Consider the following 20582-nt stretch of genomic DNA (forward strand, 5'->3'; position numbering starts at 1 on the left):
GTCAATTCGGCTGTTGAAACTTGTGTACGCTTCGCGAAGTTCTTGTGTTGTGTTTTTCAACTCCATCAATTCATTTATATTCCTTTCTAATTTGTCCATTCTCGTTAGCATTTCGTCAAATCTTTTTTCAAGGTTCTTAGTTTCTTTGCATTGGGTTAGTACATGTTCTTTTAGTTCACAGAAGTTTCTTACTACCCACCTTCTGAAGTCTGATTCTGTCATTTCATCACATGTTCTCCATCCAACCTTGTTCCCTTGCTGGAGAGGAGTTGTGATCCCTTGTAGGAGGAGAGGTGTTCTGGTTTTGGGTGTTTTCATCCTTTTTGCCCTGGTTTCTTCTCATCTTTATGGATTTATCTTCCTGTCATCTTTGTAGTTGCTGACTTTCAGATTGTTGACTTTTAGATTGGGTCTCTGAGTGGACGTCCTGTTTATTGATGATGAAGTTACTTCTGTTTCTTAGTTTTCCTTCTAACAGTCTGGCCCCTCTGCTGTAGGTCTGCTGAGGTCCACTCCAGGCCCTGCTTGCCTGGGGATTGCCTGCAGCAGCTGCAGAACAGTAAGGGTTGCTACCAGTTTCTTCTGCTATCTTTGTCCCAGAAGGATACCCGCCAAATGTCAGTCTGATCTTTCCTTTGTGAGGTGATTCTTTGGATATACAGGGGTCAGGAAGCTGCTTAAGGAGACAGTCTGTCCTTTATAGGGGCTCAGGTGCTGAGCTGTGAGCTCTGTTGTTCATTCAGAGCTGCTGGGTGGGTACCTTTAGGTCTGCTGCAGCAGAACTCATAAACCGCTTTTTGTTCCCAGGTACTCTGTTCCATGGGGTTAGGGCTTTATTTATGAGTTTCCGTTGTGCTGCTGCCTTTTTTTTTTTTCCAAGGCTGCCCTGCCCAGCAAGGAGGCAGCCTGGTCACTGTCTGCCTGCCGAGGCTTTGCTGAGCTGCTGTGGGCTCTGCCCAGCTGCCCTGTGAACTTCCCTGCAGTCCTGTTTATATGGGTGTAGTTAGAACTGCCTCAGCAATGGTGGCCTGCCTGTGTATTGGCCGCCTCTCTCTGTAATGGCAGGTTGCCTTGGCAACGGTGGGTTGTTTTAGCAACGACAGGCAGCCTCAGCAATGGCAGGTTGCCTTGGCAATGGCAGGCTGCCTCAGCAATGGCGTCCGTAGTGGTGGAGTACCTCGGTAATGGCGGACGCCCCTCCCCCACAGAGCTGGACCGTCCCGGGTTCAGCTGCGCTTGCTGTGAAACTCTCAATCCAGAGAGTTTCTGATTGCTGTTCTTTTGTGGTGGTGGCATCGAGCCTCATCACGTGGCTGTCTGCCTCGGAGCGTTTTTTTTCTTTTTTTAGTTGAATAGCCGACTCTATCCCCGTCACCTGTTGAAACGGCGTCGGGATCTGTTTGATTTCCCGAGCGGTGACCCACTGCGATGGCTTAAACAGCGGCGCTGAGATTCGTGGCCCCTTTTTTTTTTTGCCCAGGAATCTCCTGGCCTGGCTCCCCGTTCAGTCCCCTTTTTAATCAGCTGAATGGGCAACTTCCCGGGTCTGCAGTCGCCAGCCAAAAGGGCACCCGGACCAGTGTATTTTGTACGGAGAACTACCAGCCGGGGCGCCGACAAAGCAGCCGCGTGGGGCAAAGCAGCCGCGCCGACCAAAAGAACCGCGCCGGCCACAACAGCCTTGCTGGCGACCCGTGGGGCACCTCCGCCTGGGAATCTCCTGGTCTGTGGGCTATAAAAATGCGGGGTCCACTCACCCTCTGCTTTCTCTGGGAGCTGCAACTCCTAGCTGTTCCTAAATGGCCATCTTGGATCTTCTTCCCCGGAAAATTTGTTTTTATCTGCTTTTTATTGGCAGCAGTTCCTTGAATTGCAGACTTTATACGTAGTCAAAACAGATATGCTGAGTACATTGTAACTTCCATTTTATGTTAAGATGGAAGATTAACCACCAATTAAAGTTATTATATCTTTAGCAAGGTGTCTACTCTGATAAAAATCTATCATCCTCTTCAAACATTATTATGGAGCAGATATAAACACCTTAAATGGTAAGATTCAAGAGCTCTCACTTTGACTGTTTAAAGCAAGTCGAAGCATACTAGTCCATAAAATGCTAGAACAGTGAAATTAAAAACACCCTCACTTAGAATTAATGAGCAATCAGGCATATTACCTATGCCAATTAGATTAGATGAAAAAAATTGAAACCCTTTATTCAGGATGAATAATTTGCACATTTACACTGTAAACCACTTTACCTTGAGTGAAAACCACAGTTTACAGAGTAACTAGCCCTTGTCTGAGAATTAGATTGGCTTTGAAAGTAGTTGATACTTGCTTTATACTTACAGTAGACACATTATTCCTCGTAGTTGAAAGGAAATGTTAGGGCCTTGGATTATTAAAGATGTTACTCAGTAATAATTGGGATTAATAACTATTGAAAACACATATCCAGTCCATTTTTATTCCCGTATTTGAGCTAGGCACTTAATCCTTTAAGTATGTATACTGTGTATATAATTTGGAAATAAATATTCAGAGAATGATTTTACTCTTCTATCTTAGGTTTATCAGCTGAAGTTATATTTAGAAAATTTGCAACCCTGATTTCTCTCTCTCTCTTTTTTTAAGATTCTTTGTATGAATTTTTAGGAAGCCTGAAGCTGAGTGTTTTATTTCTCTGTCTGAAAGGATTGCTTGTGATTATAGTAAAGGGGATGCTTTCATTCAGGTATGCAAGTAGAATGCCTCTTGTTGCCGGGATGTGTGCTGCCCTGCAGGTTTCTCACTTTCTTCTGCCTCCTCCATCCCCTGACCTCCTGCAATGGATTCCTATGTCATAATTCATTCTGGTATTTTAGCTAAGGTTCAAACTCTAATAAATATCTGCAGAGCAAGAGTAATCAGTATGTTCATGAAGTACGATTCTAGTTTCATTGATGTCATCAAATGCAGATGATCTCTTCTGGTTTAGGTTGGCGGTGAGCGAATGGGAATTGTTTAAGTTCCTGCACAAATGTTTGGATTTCATGAGACCTGCTTGTGCATTAGAGACATACTTTTAGCAAAAGCTTTATGGCGCTGACATCTGTGATAAGGCAGGACTCAGAAGAGATGGGATTTAATCCCCTTTCATCAGTGGCTGTGTTGATGGCCTCAGGTCTCTGAGTTAGCTTGACAGAGCCATGGTCTCTCTTTACCTCACAGCCAATCATCTTGAAAGAGTCGTCTGTACTGCTTGTCTTCACTACCTCATCTCTTTTTGATGCCACACCCCAATGTAATCTGATTTTCATGCTCAACTAAAAGGACTGTTACTAGGTGACCGGATCACAGGGATGCTGAAATGACGGGACGCTTTAATATTGATTATGCCTTTGTTGTTGACTTCCACTGTCCGGCATCTTCCTTGACAGGCTACTCTTTTTTTTTCACCTGTTCCCTTTTACTGTTTCTTTTCAACCTTGGTGAGTTTCTCTTCTGCCCATCCTTCATATGTTATTAGTGTGAACTCTGTCCTTGACCATTTTCTATTTTCATCCCAGATTCTGAGACCAGTGACTTTATCAGTGGTATTCTGACTGTTCCCAAGTCTACATCTTTATCCTGGAACCTTATTCTAGTTAACAGACTTAAATTTCTAGCGACTTGCTGGACATTACTATCAGTGTGTTTAACAGGGGGTCAAACCAATCTATCAAAATCTGACCCCATACTTCCTTTCTAACCACTCCCATCCCCTTCCTTCCCCTGCCTGGTCAGTCTTGATGAACAGCACCGTTAACCATGTACACAACCAAGCCATCAACCTGAGAGTCCTCCTTCAGCTCTTCTATTTCCCTCATCTCCCGCGTCCCGGCAGTCATGGAGTCCAGTCAGTTAACTGTTCAGTGTCATCCTTCTGCCATTGTCTTCATCCCAGACCTGCGGTGTGCGGAGCAGTGCCGAGACCCCAGCAAGCAGTGCTGCCCCTCAGCCGGGACGGGTGCTGATGCGGACTCCTGTGCTTCGGAAATCCTGACCCATCACGGGGTGTTTTGTTTCCCATTTCATTTCTTTGAAATCTCCTGGCTACCAGCATTTTAATAGGTATTGCCTTTGGTGGCTTCAGTCTGGCCCATGTTTCAGGCATTCTTTTTTGCAGTTTGATCTGGTCTCACTCTGTTGGTATCTCGTCTGCAGCGATATCAATCCTAGGTGGGCATGGATGATCAGGCTTTCCATTATCTCATGCCTGCACACATAGCCTGTCATGATTCCTCACCTGCTTCTGACCAGGCAACTCTATTTCCAGGACACTCCCTCAGCCCTGTGCACCCTACTCCATGCCTAAAACCTCATAATTGCTCTGTATTATCTTTGCTATCACGTTCATAGTCATGGTCACATCAGAGAGCCTCACACCCTGCCCCTCCTTAGCCCGTACAGCCTTGCTGCAGCCACACGGATCTGCCTACAGGTCTCCGAATACAACCTGCAGTGCCTCCAAGCCTTTGCATGTGTTGATTTTTCTGTCCAGAATCCCTTCCTCTGCTCCTTAATGACAATTTATCTTGTCTTTTGATTTGCAGCTTCCGTCTCTCACAAGCCTTCTTTGACTGTTCCCCTTTCCCCGTTGTCTTTCCTACTTTATGCACTGTCTTCACAGCTTATGTAGGCTTGCGTGCTGCGCTTACCATTCTGTGCTGAGTTTTTAACTCCCCCAGTAGATAATACGTATCCTGAGGTCAGTGTCTTGTTCATCTTTGTATGGCTGGTGTCCAGCACACGCCTGAGCGTGAGGAGGCTCAGTAAATGGTGCATAATAAGGAAGGAATGAATACAAAATTTTCAAGGAATGTAAAAGAGTACTGTATGTCCTTGTTACAGGCAGGTACTTCATTTGTTTGATGATAAATCTAGAGTATAGAAGTATGGCTAGCTCTCCTGATACAAGGTCATTTGGAAGTAGTTAGATCAACCAGAATTAAGAACAGAAATTGTGAATTTTAGGCCAAATAAGTAACTCCAAATCACTGGGGTAGAAAAAGGAACAATTCAATTATTCTGATGAACGAAAACTAATTTGCAGTGTAATTTTTATAAGGATGCAAAATTAGAAAAGAAGAATTAAAGCTATATATACTTGTTGGTTTAGGTAAACCTACTCAGAGGTACCTAATTATTTTCAGTCCCACTTACCAGATATAGACTTTAGAAATCATATCAAAATTTATATAGGTTATGAAAACAGTGATGAATTATACATATCATAAATATGTGCTTTATTCTTTATACTCTGAATATTTCTGATTTTGATGAAAATCTGAAATATCTGTATCTAAATATAAGGAAATAGAAATGTAGAAATAAGAACAAAATTACCTGTGATCTGGGGAAATCAATGATAATAATCCTATTTTTGTTTTCTGTCTACCCTTAGAATATTTTGCTACACCTATTTAAACATTAAATAACTGTGGTGATTAAAATCAATTCTATGCAAATAGCTAATAGTCAAATGTATACTCAATTGCATAACAGATGAGATTTAATACCCTGAAGTGGGAGTTGGAGAACAGAAAGAAGCCAGATATTTCAAATTTCAGTTAAGAAAACTTAGCCTGTACAAATGTGTGGATAAAGTTATTTTTATGTAATATTATAAACTGCCAAAGAAAAATATGACTTGTTATATTCTTGTTTCTGTGAAGAGTTTCCATTGGGCTGATGGGACATAATAAAGCATGTGGAGAAGATTAGTGATTAAAACACATTTGGACATTTGGGTTGTATCACTGTGCTCAGTTAGAGGCACTCAGAACATTAGCTGTCATTTGATTAGTTTTTCAGTCTTCCTTATGATGCTATTTCTTATATTTAATCCAGAAAGCTGGTGCAAAGAGGTATATTATATAAGTTGTGACAGGGATCTCAGGGGAGTTGGCTCATACCCTTTCATAAGGAAGTGTTATTACATGTGAACCTGCTCTTCCTCTCTACCTCACTGCTTGCCAAGCTTCATAAAGACTCTATCCTACTGGGTCACTTTTCTGGAAGTGCTTCCATTAATTTTCAATGAGATGCTGTGATGACAACAATCTATATCTGTAAAAAGTTGTATAAAAATTCAATATATTTCACATGTGAATGTAGTATACATTAGCACTAAGCTAATGAAAATTATTTTTATATCACCTTCTTACCAATTTTAATTCTGCCTCTGGTGACTGATGTGACACCTGAAGAGTATTGCCTTATAAATAGATTGACTTTTTTTCTTCTTGGGATATAATTTATATATTCAATGTTATAAACTCCTTGGTCCCCACATTTTTTGCCAGTACTATGCTGGTTTTAATGAGCTACTTTTAAAAATTAATACTTTGTTTTAAAGTTGATTCAACATTTTTATTGTTATAGGCAGTCTTAGTGATAAATTATAGTAAAAGAGTTTCTAGTTAATAGATATCTAAGATTTCTATAAAGTATTTAGAACTGGCCATTATATTATTTTTCTTATTTATCCTGGTAAATCTCAATCAGTTTCAAACACTAAACATACTAAAATATGGATTACAATACCATTTAAGAATAATTTATAGTAATTTTGGTGAAAAAGCAAGAATGGTAGGCTTAAATTCTGATTATCTTTAATTACCTGAAAATTTCATTAATTATTTGGTAACTTTAAAAATTTGAGAACATGAAAGAATTGCAATATTGTTAAACTGAAATACTGATGAATTGAAACAAGGAAATGCTTTGATTTCAGCTCTCCTAGATGCAGGAAAGCTAAAAACACACAAGCATTTATTTCATGTTTCAGTAGGGGAAGCAGATTCCTATTTATTATGAACAATACGGTGATGACATGACTTCCCTGCCTCAGCATCTCTGCTTTCATTTTGTAAGCAATAAAATTCATAAGGGATAAGTAAAAAATAATTGAGGAGCATTTTTACTTTCACTAGAGTGTTTGTTATGGCTTTACTGTGTAACATACACTAAAATGTCTGTTCACATTCAAAGCAAAAGAAATGAGAGCTGAATTTGGGTGTAGTGTGCATCCAAGCATTGAATCTGATCCTTCACGTAGTAATTGAATCAGAGCAGTATTGTGTATCAAATTTATCCTTGCTTTTTGGTTGGTTAGCAAATGGCTTTTACGACAAAGGTTTTTAGGGCAGGGCAAGACTTAAAAAATAGGATCCCTTTTCTCTGGCAGATGTGTGGGTGTCAGATTGGTGGCAGTGTTTTGCGACTTGTGGAGCGTGAGAAAGAGAAGTAATAACTGTTAGGGAAGGAAAACAAAAGGCAGGGGCCTCAAAGGAGGGTTTTCTGACCACTGTTGTTTTCGCAGGAGGAGCAGAGGGTATCTGAAAGTTCTGCTTTTTGCACAGCAGGTATCCACAGGACTCAGAAAGTGGGTCTGTGATGGCCATTGCAGATGTTCTCTCGACAACAGCAGTTCTCAATCTTTTTGGGTCCAGGGACCAGTTTTGTGGAAGACAGTTTTTTTCAGGGGTGTGGAAGGATGCTTCTGGGATGAAACTGTTCCACCGCAGATCACGTGGCATCAGTTAGACTCTCATAAGGAATGCACAACCCTGATCCCCTGCATGTGCAGTTCACAGGAGGGTTCACGCTCCTATGAGAATCTGATGCTGCTGCTGATCTGATGGGAGCTGCAGCTCAGACGGGAATTCTCGCTCATCTGCTGCTCACCTCCTGCTGTGCAGCCCAATTCCTAACAGGCCGCAGACCACTTCCAGTCTGTGGCCTCGGGAGTTGGGGACCCCTGCCCTAGAACATAATTTCTGTACACATGTTGTATCATTTTCCTGTTGCTGTTGTGACAAATCACCCCAAACATGGTGCCTTAAAACAACACAGAATTGTTACCTTACAGTTCTGGAGGTCAGAATTCCAAAATGGGCCTTACGGGATTAAAACCAAAGTGTCATCAGGGCTGTGTTCCTTCTGGAGGCTCTAGGCAAGAATTCACGTCAGTGCTTTTTCCAGTTCGTTCAGGCTGCCTGCGTTCCTTGGCTTGTGGCCTTTCCATCTTCAAAGCCAGCAATGGAGGCTCAAGTCTTGTTTGCACTGTTTCAGCCCCACTCTGAGTCTCCTTCCTCTTTTTCACTCACAAGGACGCTTGTGATTATATTGGGTTCACATGAATAACCCAGGATTCTTTTCCCATCTCGAGGTCAGCAGCTTAGCACCCTTAATTCCATCTGCAACCATAATTCCCCTTTGCCATGTAATATGATATGCTCACAGCTTCTTAGGATCAGGATATGGACATCTTTGCTGGGGGCATTATTCTACCTACTACCCTTAACATAATTTGTTGATCCCTGTGTAGGTTGTACCTCAGTCTGTCTTTCTCTTCAGTTCCCTTCGTTTCCCCTCCCTACTCTCTATCCAAATGCTGTACTGCCAAGTGTGGTCAGATTGGAGCAAAACCTTGTAAGAACATGAAGGATTAATGCACTGAGCTAATGGCTAAGTTGTTGGCTCCTTACATTCTGCTTCAGTACAGCAAATATTTTTTTAGTGCACACTCTTCTTTCTTTCAGCAAATACCTTCTGAGTGTCTTGCATGTACTGAGCACCTTTAAGTGCTGGTGATGGAACAGTGAAAAATACAGACAAACTGCCTGGTCTCTTGGAGCTTACACTTTGGTGGAAACTGACACACACAGTGAGTGCAAGGCAGAGAATTAAACCAGGGCACTAGAAATGAATGGCTACTGGAATTGGAACAGAGAGGGTTTCCTGAGATCTGACTGGCAATGTGAAAATGGGGGAAAAAAACTTTTAAGGCACAGACTGTGTGGAGAACAAAGCCATAAGGTAGGAAAGAGCTTTCTAGTGAAGAACAGCTCGAAGGTCTGTGGAGCTTGAGTTTCATGTATGAGAAAAAAGAAATACACAGTGCAGTTGGAGGAGGAGTTACTTGCCAGCTCACTTCTCTGTAAGCCGTGGTAAGGAACTGGGATTCCATATGTGATGGAATGATGTTGGAGAGTTTCTAAGGTGTGGAATTAACTAAATACTTTAAAGATAATCTATTAAGAGCACTTGGCTGTTACATGGAGGATGTTTATGAGATAGCAAGAGTGGAAGAAGAGAGAGACTAATTTTGGTGATTAGACCAAGTTGGGAGTGGAGATCGAAATTAATGAATATATTTGAGATAGATTTTTAAAAGGAGATTGAATTGAGAAGACTTGACAAATGGAATGGATATAGAAACTGAGGTCAGGAAGGACATAATGATAATTCCTGGATTTTGGGGTTGAGAAGATTTCCTGGGATGGGGAATCCGGGAAATGAGCAGTTTAGGGTGGGAAGCCAGAGTTCTGTTTTGACCATGTTAAGGTTGAGGTACCTGTTGGACAGCCAAGGTGAAGTTTCAAGTTAGGCAGTTAGGTAGATATATATGTTTTGGAACCTGTAAAGAAGTTGAGGCCGAAGATATACCTTAGAGAGTCACTGGCACATTAATGTTTTTCAAACTAAGGCTGCCATGACATTAATCTAAAAGAAAGTGTGTGGATAGAGAAGCTGGTTCACTGCACAACTCTGAGGTGCACCAATACTTAGAAGTTGAACAGAGGAGGATGGATTGGCCACGGAGACTGAAGAGAAGCTTCTGATAAAACCAGGACAGTGAATGAAGATACGCACACCCACCCACTCACCCACACCCTGAGATCGGCTACATTAAAAGCTGCCGAAAGATCAAGCAAATGAGATAATAAATATTGTCATAATTATGCTCACTGATAATTTTGACGAGCAATGGCTTTGAGGTGCTGTTATAGAAGATGGACTAGCAAGAGCTGGGGAAAGTGTGGGGGCGAGGAAGGGACCATGACTCCAGTCAGCCAGGCACCAGGCGCTCACATTCTGAGATGGTGGGCCGTCCCGTGATAACTTTCCCCAAGAGCTCACTTTTTCTACCTAAAGTTTATTTTTATATGGTACACAGACATTCTATTATTTTATTTACCGTGTACAATTTGTTTTAGAGGAAACAAAATTGCTAAAACTCAAGACATTTCATGAGCAGCTGAAAAATCATACTAATGCTCACAAAGAGGGACTCGGAAGAGCTCTTGAACGTGTGCAGAACTGTTACAGACACAACAAAAAGTTCACAGGTGGGCAGTGTGTGGCAGAAGGGATCACTCACCTGTTGATATTAGTATGGAGTAAGACTAAGTTCCTCTTTTTCCTCAAAATCCTGAGTGACATTAAAACTGCTTCTGTGTCTCATTGGGGACGAAACACCTCAGCCCTAGGTGCCACTCACCCTTCGTGAGTTGTGGTTAGAATATCTGATGTTGCTGTAGCAATAACTAGATAACCATGGCACAGAATAACGCTGTCATGATCCAAATCCAGATTTACTGTGCAAGTTTAAATTAGCAGCAATGAAAGGAATGTGGTAAGGTTTCGAAGTGCTCAAATAATGTTACCCTTGATAAAAAAGGAAATACTTTTGCAAACTTCTCATGGAATCTATCCTTGCAAGCAGGTGTTTTAAATTTTCAGTGTTTTATCTTTGACTTCTTCCACAAAATGTGTCTTCAGTTGCCTTTAATGATGGCATTGACAAAGGCATATCATTCGGATTCTTTTCCACTGCAGTTTGGCCTTGTTGGCAATTCTTTGGTGTCAAATGATTCTAATTTTATGATGTAAGGCCTAATTTGCTTGTGAACATTCACACTGGCCCACGGGTCTTGGCCCTGGATGAAGTATATGCACATACAGATTCTATTACAAGTAATGCTTGCAGACAATGCCAAAAATTTGGTGTTTACATAATGCTTTGTATTGTTAGCCCAGTTTAAGGAGCGTGTCAAAACCTGTTATGAGGCTGACATTATGCTAGGCACAGTACAGAAATTGTGGTCTGTGCTTAAAGGAGCTTGTGATCTAGAGGAGAAGGGGGCAGAACTGGTAAAATAAATTGATTAAAGTAAGTGTGATCACGAATAAATGAAGTATGTGGGAGAAAGAAGTAGTGGAGACGAGGGATCCGTTGGTTCTGTGTGGTTGTGGGGTCACAGGATAAGAGGAGATTTTCGTGAAGACATTGACAGCGGAATAAGATTTGAACCATGAGTAAGACTCCTGACGGGCAGCCACCCAGGGGCAGGGTAGAAGCGGCAACCTAGACATGGAGGGCATAGGGTGAGGCATGAAAAACCACTGTGGGTCCGTGACCTGCAAGGTTTTTGGCCCTAACTGCATGTGGGCTGTGATTGAAATCACTCCATTTGATGAAAATGATCTAAAGCAAGGTGGAATTGAGGGGATGTCAATGGTGTTGAAGAGCTGGAGTATTCAAGGGTGCAGAGTATTGGTACTGAAGTTACTCATCACATGGTACTAAAGTGACTCAGGTGGTAATATACAGGGTTGGCCAGATTTCCTTTAAAATAAAGTAGAAGAGAAAAATCAAAGAGGAGGCTGAGGATTCCTTGGAATTAATTGTATCAAAACCAGGATGTGAGTATGCCCAGGAGATGATGTTGGAAGAGAGAATTTAATACTGAGCATGGCGTGTGAGGATACATGGGTGTAGGGGTGCACAGGGCTTGAGGGGAATCAATGTGTGAGAAAGAGATTAAGCTGCCGGGACTTGTCTTTTGTCTTACATCTCAATAAATCGTAATTGAGGACTTACCGTGTGCAGTGTGCCATGCTTATTCTTGGGAAACAAACTCCTAAGATAGGAAAGGAGCTACAGGGTATGAATGTGGAAGGGGAAACAGCTCATGTCTCTGTGATGGTCTCTCTCCATGGGATGCCAAACCCTCAAGAGCAGCGCTTTCATATTTTCCAGAGTGACTAGTATGCAGTAGATCTTAATGCATATTCACCCATCAATCAAATAAATAGTACCTATTCATTAAAAATTTCTATTTTGCATATTCATTATCGTCCATTGATTAAAGTATGATACCACAACATGCAGCTATTTATTATGTTTTCACGTAACGTTTAGTGTCCTGAGAAATGCTCATGATACAGTTTTAAAGTATAAAATGATTTTAAAAATTACTTGTATAATAAGATCCCAGTTTTATGAGTGAGTGTGTGTGTGAGAGAGAGAGGGAGAGAGAGAGACATGGAATGAGGGAGGGAAGGAAAGAATTGTCAAAATATTAGTGATGACTGTCTCTGGGTCATGAGATTAAAAAGACACATTTTCTTCACCTTGCAAGTTTTCTAAAATACATATAAACAATTTATAATCAAAGATACTATTTAAAGTATTTTTTCTCTAAAAATTAATATTATTCTGCCTTTAATTTTATATAGCATTTATAGTAAAAATGAAAACCCTCGTAGGCCTATCACAAAAGCCTGTCTCGCTGTGCTGCCTTTTTTTGATCACTGTTTATTCTTAAGAATTTCTTTCTGGTGTTAATTATTTTGCTCTGTGCTGCTAATGGCAATGGCTTAAACATTTTGGTTCCCTGATAAACAACATCCTCCCCCCACACCTGCGGCAAACATTAAAAGAAAGTCTTCATGTTCTCTCTTTGTGTCACTGTGCACAGCATTGAGCTTTGCTTATATGTCTCTTTGCTGTTTATATCCTTATGGTTGTCATTTTCCATTCCAGTGCCCTTTCAATTTTATTTTATTTGTTGTTATCAATTGTATTCTTCTTTTCTGGTAAAATGCTTCTTCTAAAACACATCTGCAAACCATTCATAGCTCTGCTTGGATATAGTTAAACATTTCATTGAATGTATTAAGACTATCTTCCTTTGCTATCTGTAGGCCTCTCTTTGTGGTCTCTGTGCAAGCAAGTACAACATTGGGACACAAAGTGTCATTCAAAAAGTCATGTGCATAAGTCATAACTGTAGTCTATTGAGTTCAGCATCTGACTATGACGATTGTTTTCCAAGGTGATTTCAGAAGGTAGAAATAAATGTCACACGTTTACTTATTTTTCTTCACTCTTTCCCTCCCTTCCTCTTTCCTTCCTTCGTTCTTTCCTCCATTCCTTCCTCACTGGGCTGTATGTTTGCAGCTTCAGAATACTCTGCTATCGCCCTTACTCATCATTCACCTGATTGGAGGTGTGTTTGCGTCCTTATTGGACCGGAAGCACCTCGAGGGAACAGCCCACATCTCATTCATATCTTGGGCTGTCTCCTGGGTTCACGTCATGCCTTGCATATAATTAGTCCTCAACAAGTGTAAAAACATATCTTACATTTAATTAAGAGCGACTTCATAGCTTTAGCAATATGAAAGATATATATAAAATAGTCAAATAATTATGCTCTGGGAGACAAGCTTCCATTAGAGAAATAGAGGGTGTTTTAAGTCAAAAGATAAAAATGTATTTTCTCGACTGTAGGGTTAATCAAATATTGTAATACATTACCAGGGAAGGAGGTAAAACCTCCATCCCTGGAGAGCCTTAAAAATTGGACAGAGAAAACATCTGTGAGCATGGCCGAAGCACTAAGCCTGCCTTGAGGCAAGCAGATAGACAGAATGACAAATGCTTCTGTGATTCTTTGATTACTTGGCCTGAAGAAAAGAAGGCTGAGGGGAGACATTAAACTACTTCAAATATGGAAAACAGCTATTATTGCTTTCCAGAGGAAAGCAAGTTGAAGGAGCTTAACCTAACGTCAGAGATTTAGTTTACATTTTATAGTTAGGGACTTAAAGTCATAGGTTGTGAAAATCTTGTAGAGATCTGCAAAATAAATGATATTGATTTTCTGGTGAGATATGGAAAGTCAACTCTATGATTCTGCTGCAGTAAAAACACTTTTTATAATACTCTGAATAGAGAGAATTATTCCAATACATTATATTGAGTGTATAACATTCTCTTGGGAAAGGTAAATTTCTGAAAGTAGTATTTTAAAGCACCAAGCATTTTCACTGTTTTGTGGATAGGAGGGGGAACAGGGATTATCGTTGTGAATTTCTTCCCATCTCAATGCCTGTACAAAGGCTGTGTTAGTAAGTCAGTAGCCAAAGGGCGAACAGGAGCTTTGAGAGAGCTTTACCCTATGGGGTCAGCCTTGTTTTGATCCCTGGATGTTTTCTCAATGAAAATGTGAAACAATTGGGGGTGGGGTGGTAGTGGGGGGCACAAAAATACTATGAACTAAAACGTGAACCCAAATATCTATTAAAAATAAGTATTTGATTGTAATGTCTGAATTCAGCCACATGATGTCACAATTGGATTTTGATTTTCACTGTGTGTCTCAATAGATGAAGGCATTTTCAAAGCTGGAGCAGAGAGGTCTGAAACACGGGGGGCAGCAGAAGTCCAAGAAGATGAAGATACTCAGGTTGAGGTTCCAGTTGATCAGGTAATCTCCATGCCTAAAAATATGTATAAGCCAATTATTACAGTTTTTCTTTCAAGCTTTGTGTTGTCTCCTACATACTGTTCCTATACCTGCATGAATTAAACCCGCTAAGATACTGTGTGGTTGATCAACCTTAAAAACATGACAAAACACCCTTCCATTCTTTAACCTAGTATTCCTGTGAAGAATAGCCATGTAGATCAAGTCTTTTTTGTGAGTTGGGGTTTCACCGTGTTGGCCAGGATGGACTCAGTCTGCTGACTTCGTGATCCACGCGCCTCGGCCTCCCAAAGTGCTGGGATTACAAGCAGGAGCCACCATGCCGGCCTAGACCAAGTATTTTTTTAAAATACAGAAAATGATATATCCTTAATAAAGAGCACTGAAGAACAAAATGGGATGGGATTAGGTATGAGATAAATAGTGATCAAGTTTGATACAAAAAAGAGTATTGTTTTGAGATTTTCATCTGGAAAAAAGTCTTTACTCACTTAGAGAAGCATTTTTTAAAATTATATTTTAAGTTCTGGGGTACATGTGTAGAATGTGCAGGCTTGTTACAAAGGCACACACATGCCATGGTGGTTTGCTGCACCCACCAGCCTGTCATCTACATTAGGTATTTCTCCTAAGGCTATCCCTCCCCAATCCCCCCACACCCCTGACAGGCCCCGGTGTGTGATGTTTCCCTTGCTGTGTCCGTGTGTTCTTATTAACTGTCCTTTATGCGTGAGAACGTGCGGTGTTTGGCTTTCTGTTCCTGTGTTAGTTTACTGAGAATGATGGTTTCCAGCTTCATCCATATCCCTGCAAAGGACATGAATTCATCCTCTTTTATGGCTGCATAGTATTCCACAGTGTGTATGTGCCACATTTTCTTTACCCAGTCTGTCATTGATGGGCATTTGGTTTGGTTTGAAGTCTTTGCTATTGTGAACAGTGTTGCAGTAAACATAAGTGTGCATGTGTCTTTCTGGTAGAATGATTTATAATCCTTTGGGTATATACCCAGTAATGAGATTGCTGGGTCAAATGATATTTCTGGTTCTAGATCCTTGAGGAATCAACACACTGTCTTCCACAATGGCTGAAGTAATTTACACTCCCACCAACAGTGTAAAAGAGTTCCTATTTCTCCACAGCCTCTCTAGCAGCTGTTTCCTGACTTTTAAATGAGTGCCATTCTAACTGGCATGAGATGGTATCTCACTGTGTTTTTATTTACATTTCTCTAATGACAAGTGATGATGAGCTTTATTTCATATGTTTGTTGGCTGCAAACATGTCTTCTTTTGAGAAGGTTTTGTTCATATCCTTCGCGTACTTTTTGATGGGGTTGTTTTTTTCTTGTAAATTTGTTTAAGTTGCTTGTAGATTCTGCATATTAGCCCTTTGTCAGATGGATAGATTGCACATATTTCTCCCATTCTGTAGGTTGCCTGTTCACTCTGATGTTAGTTTCTTTTGCTGTACAGAAGCTCTTTAGTTTAATTAGATCCTATTTGTCAATTTTGGCATTTGTTGCCATTGCTTTTGGTGTTTAATTCATGAAGTCTTTGCCCATGTCTATGTTCTGAATGGTATTTCCTAGGTTTTCTTCTAGGGTTTTTATGGTTTTAGGTCTTAAGTCTTTAATCCATCTTGAGTTAATTTTTGTATAAGCTGTAAGGAAGAGGTCCAGTCTGAGTTTTCTGCATATGGCTAGCCAGTTTTCCCAACGCCATTTATTAAATAGGGAATCCTTTCTCCATTGCTTGATTTTGTCAGGTTTATCAAAGATCTGATGGTTGTAGATGTATGTGTGTGTTATTTCTGAGGCCTCTGTTCTGTTTCATTTTCTATATATCTGTTTTGATACCAGTATCATGCTGTTTTGGTTACTGTAGCCTTGTAGTATAGTTTCAAGTCAGTTAGTGTCATGCCACCAGCTATGTTCTTTTTGCTTGGGATTGCCTTGGCTGTATGGGGTCTTTTTGGTTCCACTTGAAATTTAAAGTAGTTTTTTCTAATTCTGTGAAGAAAGTCAATGGTACCTTGATGGGAATAGCATTGAATGCAGATTACTTTGGGCAGTATGGCCATTTTCACAATATTGATTCTTTCTATCCATGAGCATGCAATGTTTTTCCATTTGTTTGTGTCCTCTCTTATTTCCTTGATCAATGGTTTGTAGTTTTTGAAGAGATCCTTCACATCCCTTGTAAGTTGTATTCCTAGATATTTTATTCTCTTTGTAACAGTTGTGAATGGGAGTTCACTCATGATTTGTTTCTCTCTGTCTGTCTATTACTGGTGTATAGGAATGCCCATAATTTTTGCACATTGATTTTGTATCCTGAGACTTTGCTGAATTACTTATCAGCTTAAGGAGATTTTGGACTGAGATGATGGGGTCTTCTAAATACATATTCATGTCATCTGCAAACATAGACAATTTGACTTCCTCTTTTCCTATTTCTATGCTTCATGAAGTTCTTATGCTGTTTTTCAGCTCCATCAGGTCATTTATGTTCTTCTCTAAACTGGTTATTCTAGTTAGCAATTCGTCCAACCTTTTCTCAAGGTTCATAGCTTCCTTACATTGGGTTAGAACATGCTCCTTGAGCTTGGAGTAGTTTGTTATTACCCACCATCTGAAGCCTACTTCTGTGAATTCATCAGACTCATTCTCCGTCCAGTTTTATTTTCTTGCTGGTGAGGAGTTGTGATCCTTTGAAGGAGAAGAGGCGTTCTGGTTTTGGGGATTTTCAGCATTTTTGTGCTAGTTTTTTCCCATCTTTGTGGATTTATCTACCTTTGGTCTTTGATTTTGGTGACCTTCGGATGGGGTTTCTGTGTGGACATCCTTTTTGTTGATGTTGATGCTATTGCTTTCTGTTTTTTAGTTTTCCTTCTAACAGTGAGGCCCCTCTGCTGCAGGTCTGCTGGAGGTCTGCTCCAGACCGTTTGCCTGGGTATCACCAGTGGAGGCTGTTCAACAGCAAAGACTGCTGCCTGTTCCTTCCTCTGGAAGCTTGTCCCAGAGGGGCACCCGCCAGATGCCAGCTGGAGCTCTCCTGTATGAGGCTTCTTTCAACCCCTGCTGGGAGGTGTCTCTTCATCAGGTGGCGTGGGGGTCCTAGAGCCACTTGAGGAGGCAGTCTGTCCCTTAGCAGAGCTTGAGTGCTGGGAGACCTGCTGCTCACCTAAGAGCCAGCAGGCAGGAATATTTAAGTCCGCTGAAGCTGTGCCCACAGCTGCCCTTTTCCCCAGGTGCTCTGTCCCAGGAAGGTGGGAGTTTTTTCTATAAGCCCGTGACTGGGCTGCTGCCTTTCTTTCAGAGTTGCACTGCTCAGGGAGGAGGAATCTCGAGAGGCAGTCTGGCAGTGGCTTTGCTGAGCTGCAGAGTGTTCTGCTCAGTTTGAACTTGCAGGCACCTTGTTTACACTGTGAGGGGAAAACCGCCTAGTCAAGCCTCAGTAATGCGGTTGCCTCCCTGTCCCCAAGCTCAAGTGTCCCTGGTCAATTTCAGACAGCTGTGCCGGCAGCGAGAATTTCAAGCCACTGGATCTTAGCTTGCTGGGCTCCGTCGGGGTGGGGTCTGCTGAGCTAGGCCACTTGGCTTCCTGGCTTCAGCCCCCTTCCTAGGGGAGTGAACAGTCTGTCTCACTGGCATTCCAGGTGCCACTGGGGCATTAAAAAAATCTCCTGCAGCTAGCTCAGTGTCTGCACAAAAAGCCTCCCAGCTTTGTGCTTGAAACCCAGGGCCCTGGTGGCGTAGGCATCCAAGGGAATCTGCTTGTCTGCAGGTTGTGAAGACTGTGGGAAAGGCGTAGTATCTAGGCCGGAGCGTGCCTTTCCTCGTGGCACAGTCCCTTGTGGCTTCCCTTGGCTAGAGGAGGGAGTTCCCCAACCCCTTGCACTTCCCAGGTGAGGCGATGTCCCATCCTGCTTCTGCTCTCCCTCCGTGGGCTTCACCCACTGTCTAACCAGTCCCTAAGAGATGAGCTGGGAACCTCAGTTGGAAATGCAGAAATCACCTGCCTTCTGAGTTGATCTCGCTGGGAGCTGCAGACCAGAGCTGTTCCTATTTGCCTATCTTCAGAAAAGCATTTTTAAAAAATGCCATTATGTTCTTGCCTTTAGGGTCCTTGAAATTGTTATGGTTGGAATTTCTTTTCCATAAAGAAATTGCGTATATAAATGCAACTCAAATGTTTGCTATGTGTGTATTGATTTTTTTTCTTAGGCCAGTAGAACACTATACTCCTAGGAGCTGTGTGTGTGTATACACACTCACATGTGCTTATAGGACGGACTGAGTAGTGTTAATTTTGCTTTTTAATATAATTCAGCAGCCTTCCCTACAATTCTAAGTAGAGGATTGGGGTTTAGGTGAGGAGGGGGAAATAATGATCCCAGACTCAGGGGAATGGGAAGAAGTCACTAGGAACTGCCACTTGTCCTCTGACTACTATATGATATTTCTTTTTCTAAAAGCAAATTTCACAATCCAACAAATTCCATAGATGATATTCTCAACTGTATTTGTCTTAACAGTGCGGCAGTGAAATTGCTGCTTGATTATTCCACAGGCGTTTTCTGTGAGTGCCGCCTTCCTGATGAAAAGCCTAACATGCTAAAAATCACGCAGATTTCAAAAATCCAATTTATTATCCAGTATTAGTTACAAATAATAATTTTTTATAAACCAAAGTTAGAAGTATTTTTTTCCTGAGGGAAAATGAAACTTTAAGTCTTCTGTGAAGCTATAATTAAATATTTTAAGACAGCAGAATGATCACAATCACTGTGTATACACGATCATCATGTATATACAGCACTGATAGCTGCAGAAACCAAGACTAATTTATATTCCAGAGTTACAATGTCAAATATTAAGAGAAAATCATAGCATTATTAGCAAAAGAGAAATTTCTCTGTTAATCACTTACTTAAGAACTTGCAAATCGGTGAGAGATATTTCTTTACTTTTACGTTTGATGATCCTCAGGAAGGGGAGTTGGGAGGGAAAATTGATCTCTGATAATACTTGAATAGCCTTGGATGCGTGTCTTTAGGGCTTGATTTCTTATTTACCTTGTGAGCGCTAGCTTATTAAAATGCAGGTGTGCAAGAGATACTGCGAAACCAATGGGTAAAAGCTGGGCAATATCAACAAATTGATGTCTGCTTGAAGAAAATGAAGCCAGGGGACCAAAGGTTAGAATTACCCTCTTCTTGGACTCTCTTGGTCATCACATTGGGATTGTCCGGTTTGTTTGTTCAGCACCAGGTGCTTATGAAGTCAGGTTAGAGCCATTCTCTATGGTCTGCTGACGTTTACTCTACATCCGAGGCAGCTATATTATACATAACATGAAAAACTAAATGAAAGTGTGGAGAAATTAGTTGAAAGCCCATTTGTTTCATTACAGTAAGAGCAACTCTGCAACAGGCCACAATGGTGATCCGCATTAAACAGTTGCTGCCATTGCTTAAGTAACTATTGGGTGGCAGGCACTGGACTAGGCATTTTTATTTATCTTGTATACTTGGGAAAACAACCCTATAAGATAGGTCTTATTGGGGCTGGGCGTGGTGGCTCATGCCTGTAATCCCAAAATTCTGGGAGGCTGAGGTAAGTGGATCACCTCAAGTCAGGAGTTCAAGAACAGCCTGGACAACATGGTGAAACCTGGTCTCTGCTGAAAATACAAAACATTAGCTGGGTGTGGTGACGTGCGCCTGTAATTCCAGGTAATTGGGAGGCTGAGGCACAAGAATCGCTTGAATGTGTGAGGCAGAGGTTTCAGTGAGCCGAGATTGTGCCACTTCACTTTAGCCTGGTTGGTGCAGCAAGATTCCATCTCAAAAAAGAAACCAGATAGGTCTAAATGGTCTCTCTGTATCCATCTCTCTATAAATATATAAAGGAAGTGAGCTCATGGAGGTGAAATTACTTGCTCAAGGCTGTACCACATTAATTAGAGGAAATGGGACTTAAATGCAGTCTGTTGAACTTAAAGACAGAGGAGTGATCTGAGGGGAGAGCATTACATTAAAAAAAGAAAGCCAGTTATTAACCCAGAAAGGAAAACAAAATTCTCATTAAAAAAGAAAATATAGTCATGGTATACTAGTTGACTTAGCTAGAAAAGGTACTTAAATACACTCCCTCTAAGGCCATTAGCTAGTTAATGTCTTTGGACTATTTTCCTGTTATCTAAATGA

The 20582-nt window shown here is 41.2% G+C and overlaps 1 protein-coding gene across 2 annotated transcripts in view; it reads left to right on the forward strand.

Annotated features, from left to right (window-relative positions):
• The window catches only part of DCDC2 (doublecortin domain containing 2), a 196994-nt gene that overhangs the window by 155107 nt on the left and 21305 nt on the right, over positions 1 to 20582 (forward strand). For both annotated transcript variants that reach the window (XM_017505253.2, XM_017505252.2), the window contains one exon: positions 14269 to 14369. In XM_017505253.2, coding sequence (XP_017360742.1) covers positions 14269 to 14369 — 101 coding nt within the window. The remainder of the gene's footprint in view (positions 1 to 14268; positions 14370 to 20582) is intronic.

This window comes from Cebus imitator, unplaced genomic scaffold (genome assembly GCF_001604975.1).
Source record: "Cebus imitator isolate Cc_AM_T3 unplaced genomic scaffold, Cebus_imitator-1.0 Scaffold335, whole genome shotgun sequence".
NCBI classification, from domain to species: Eukaryota; Metazoa; Chordata; class Mammalia; order Primates; family Cebidae; genus Cebus; species Cebus imitator.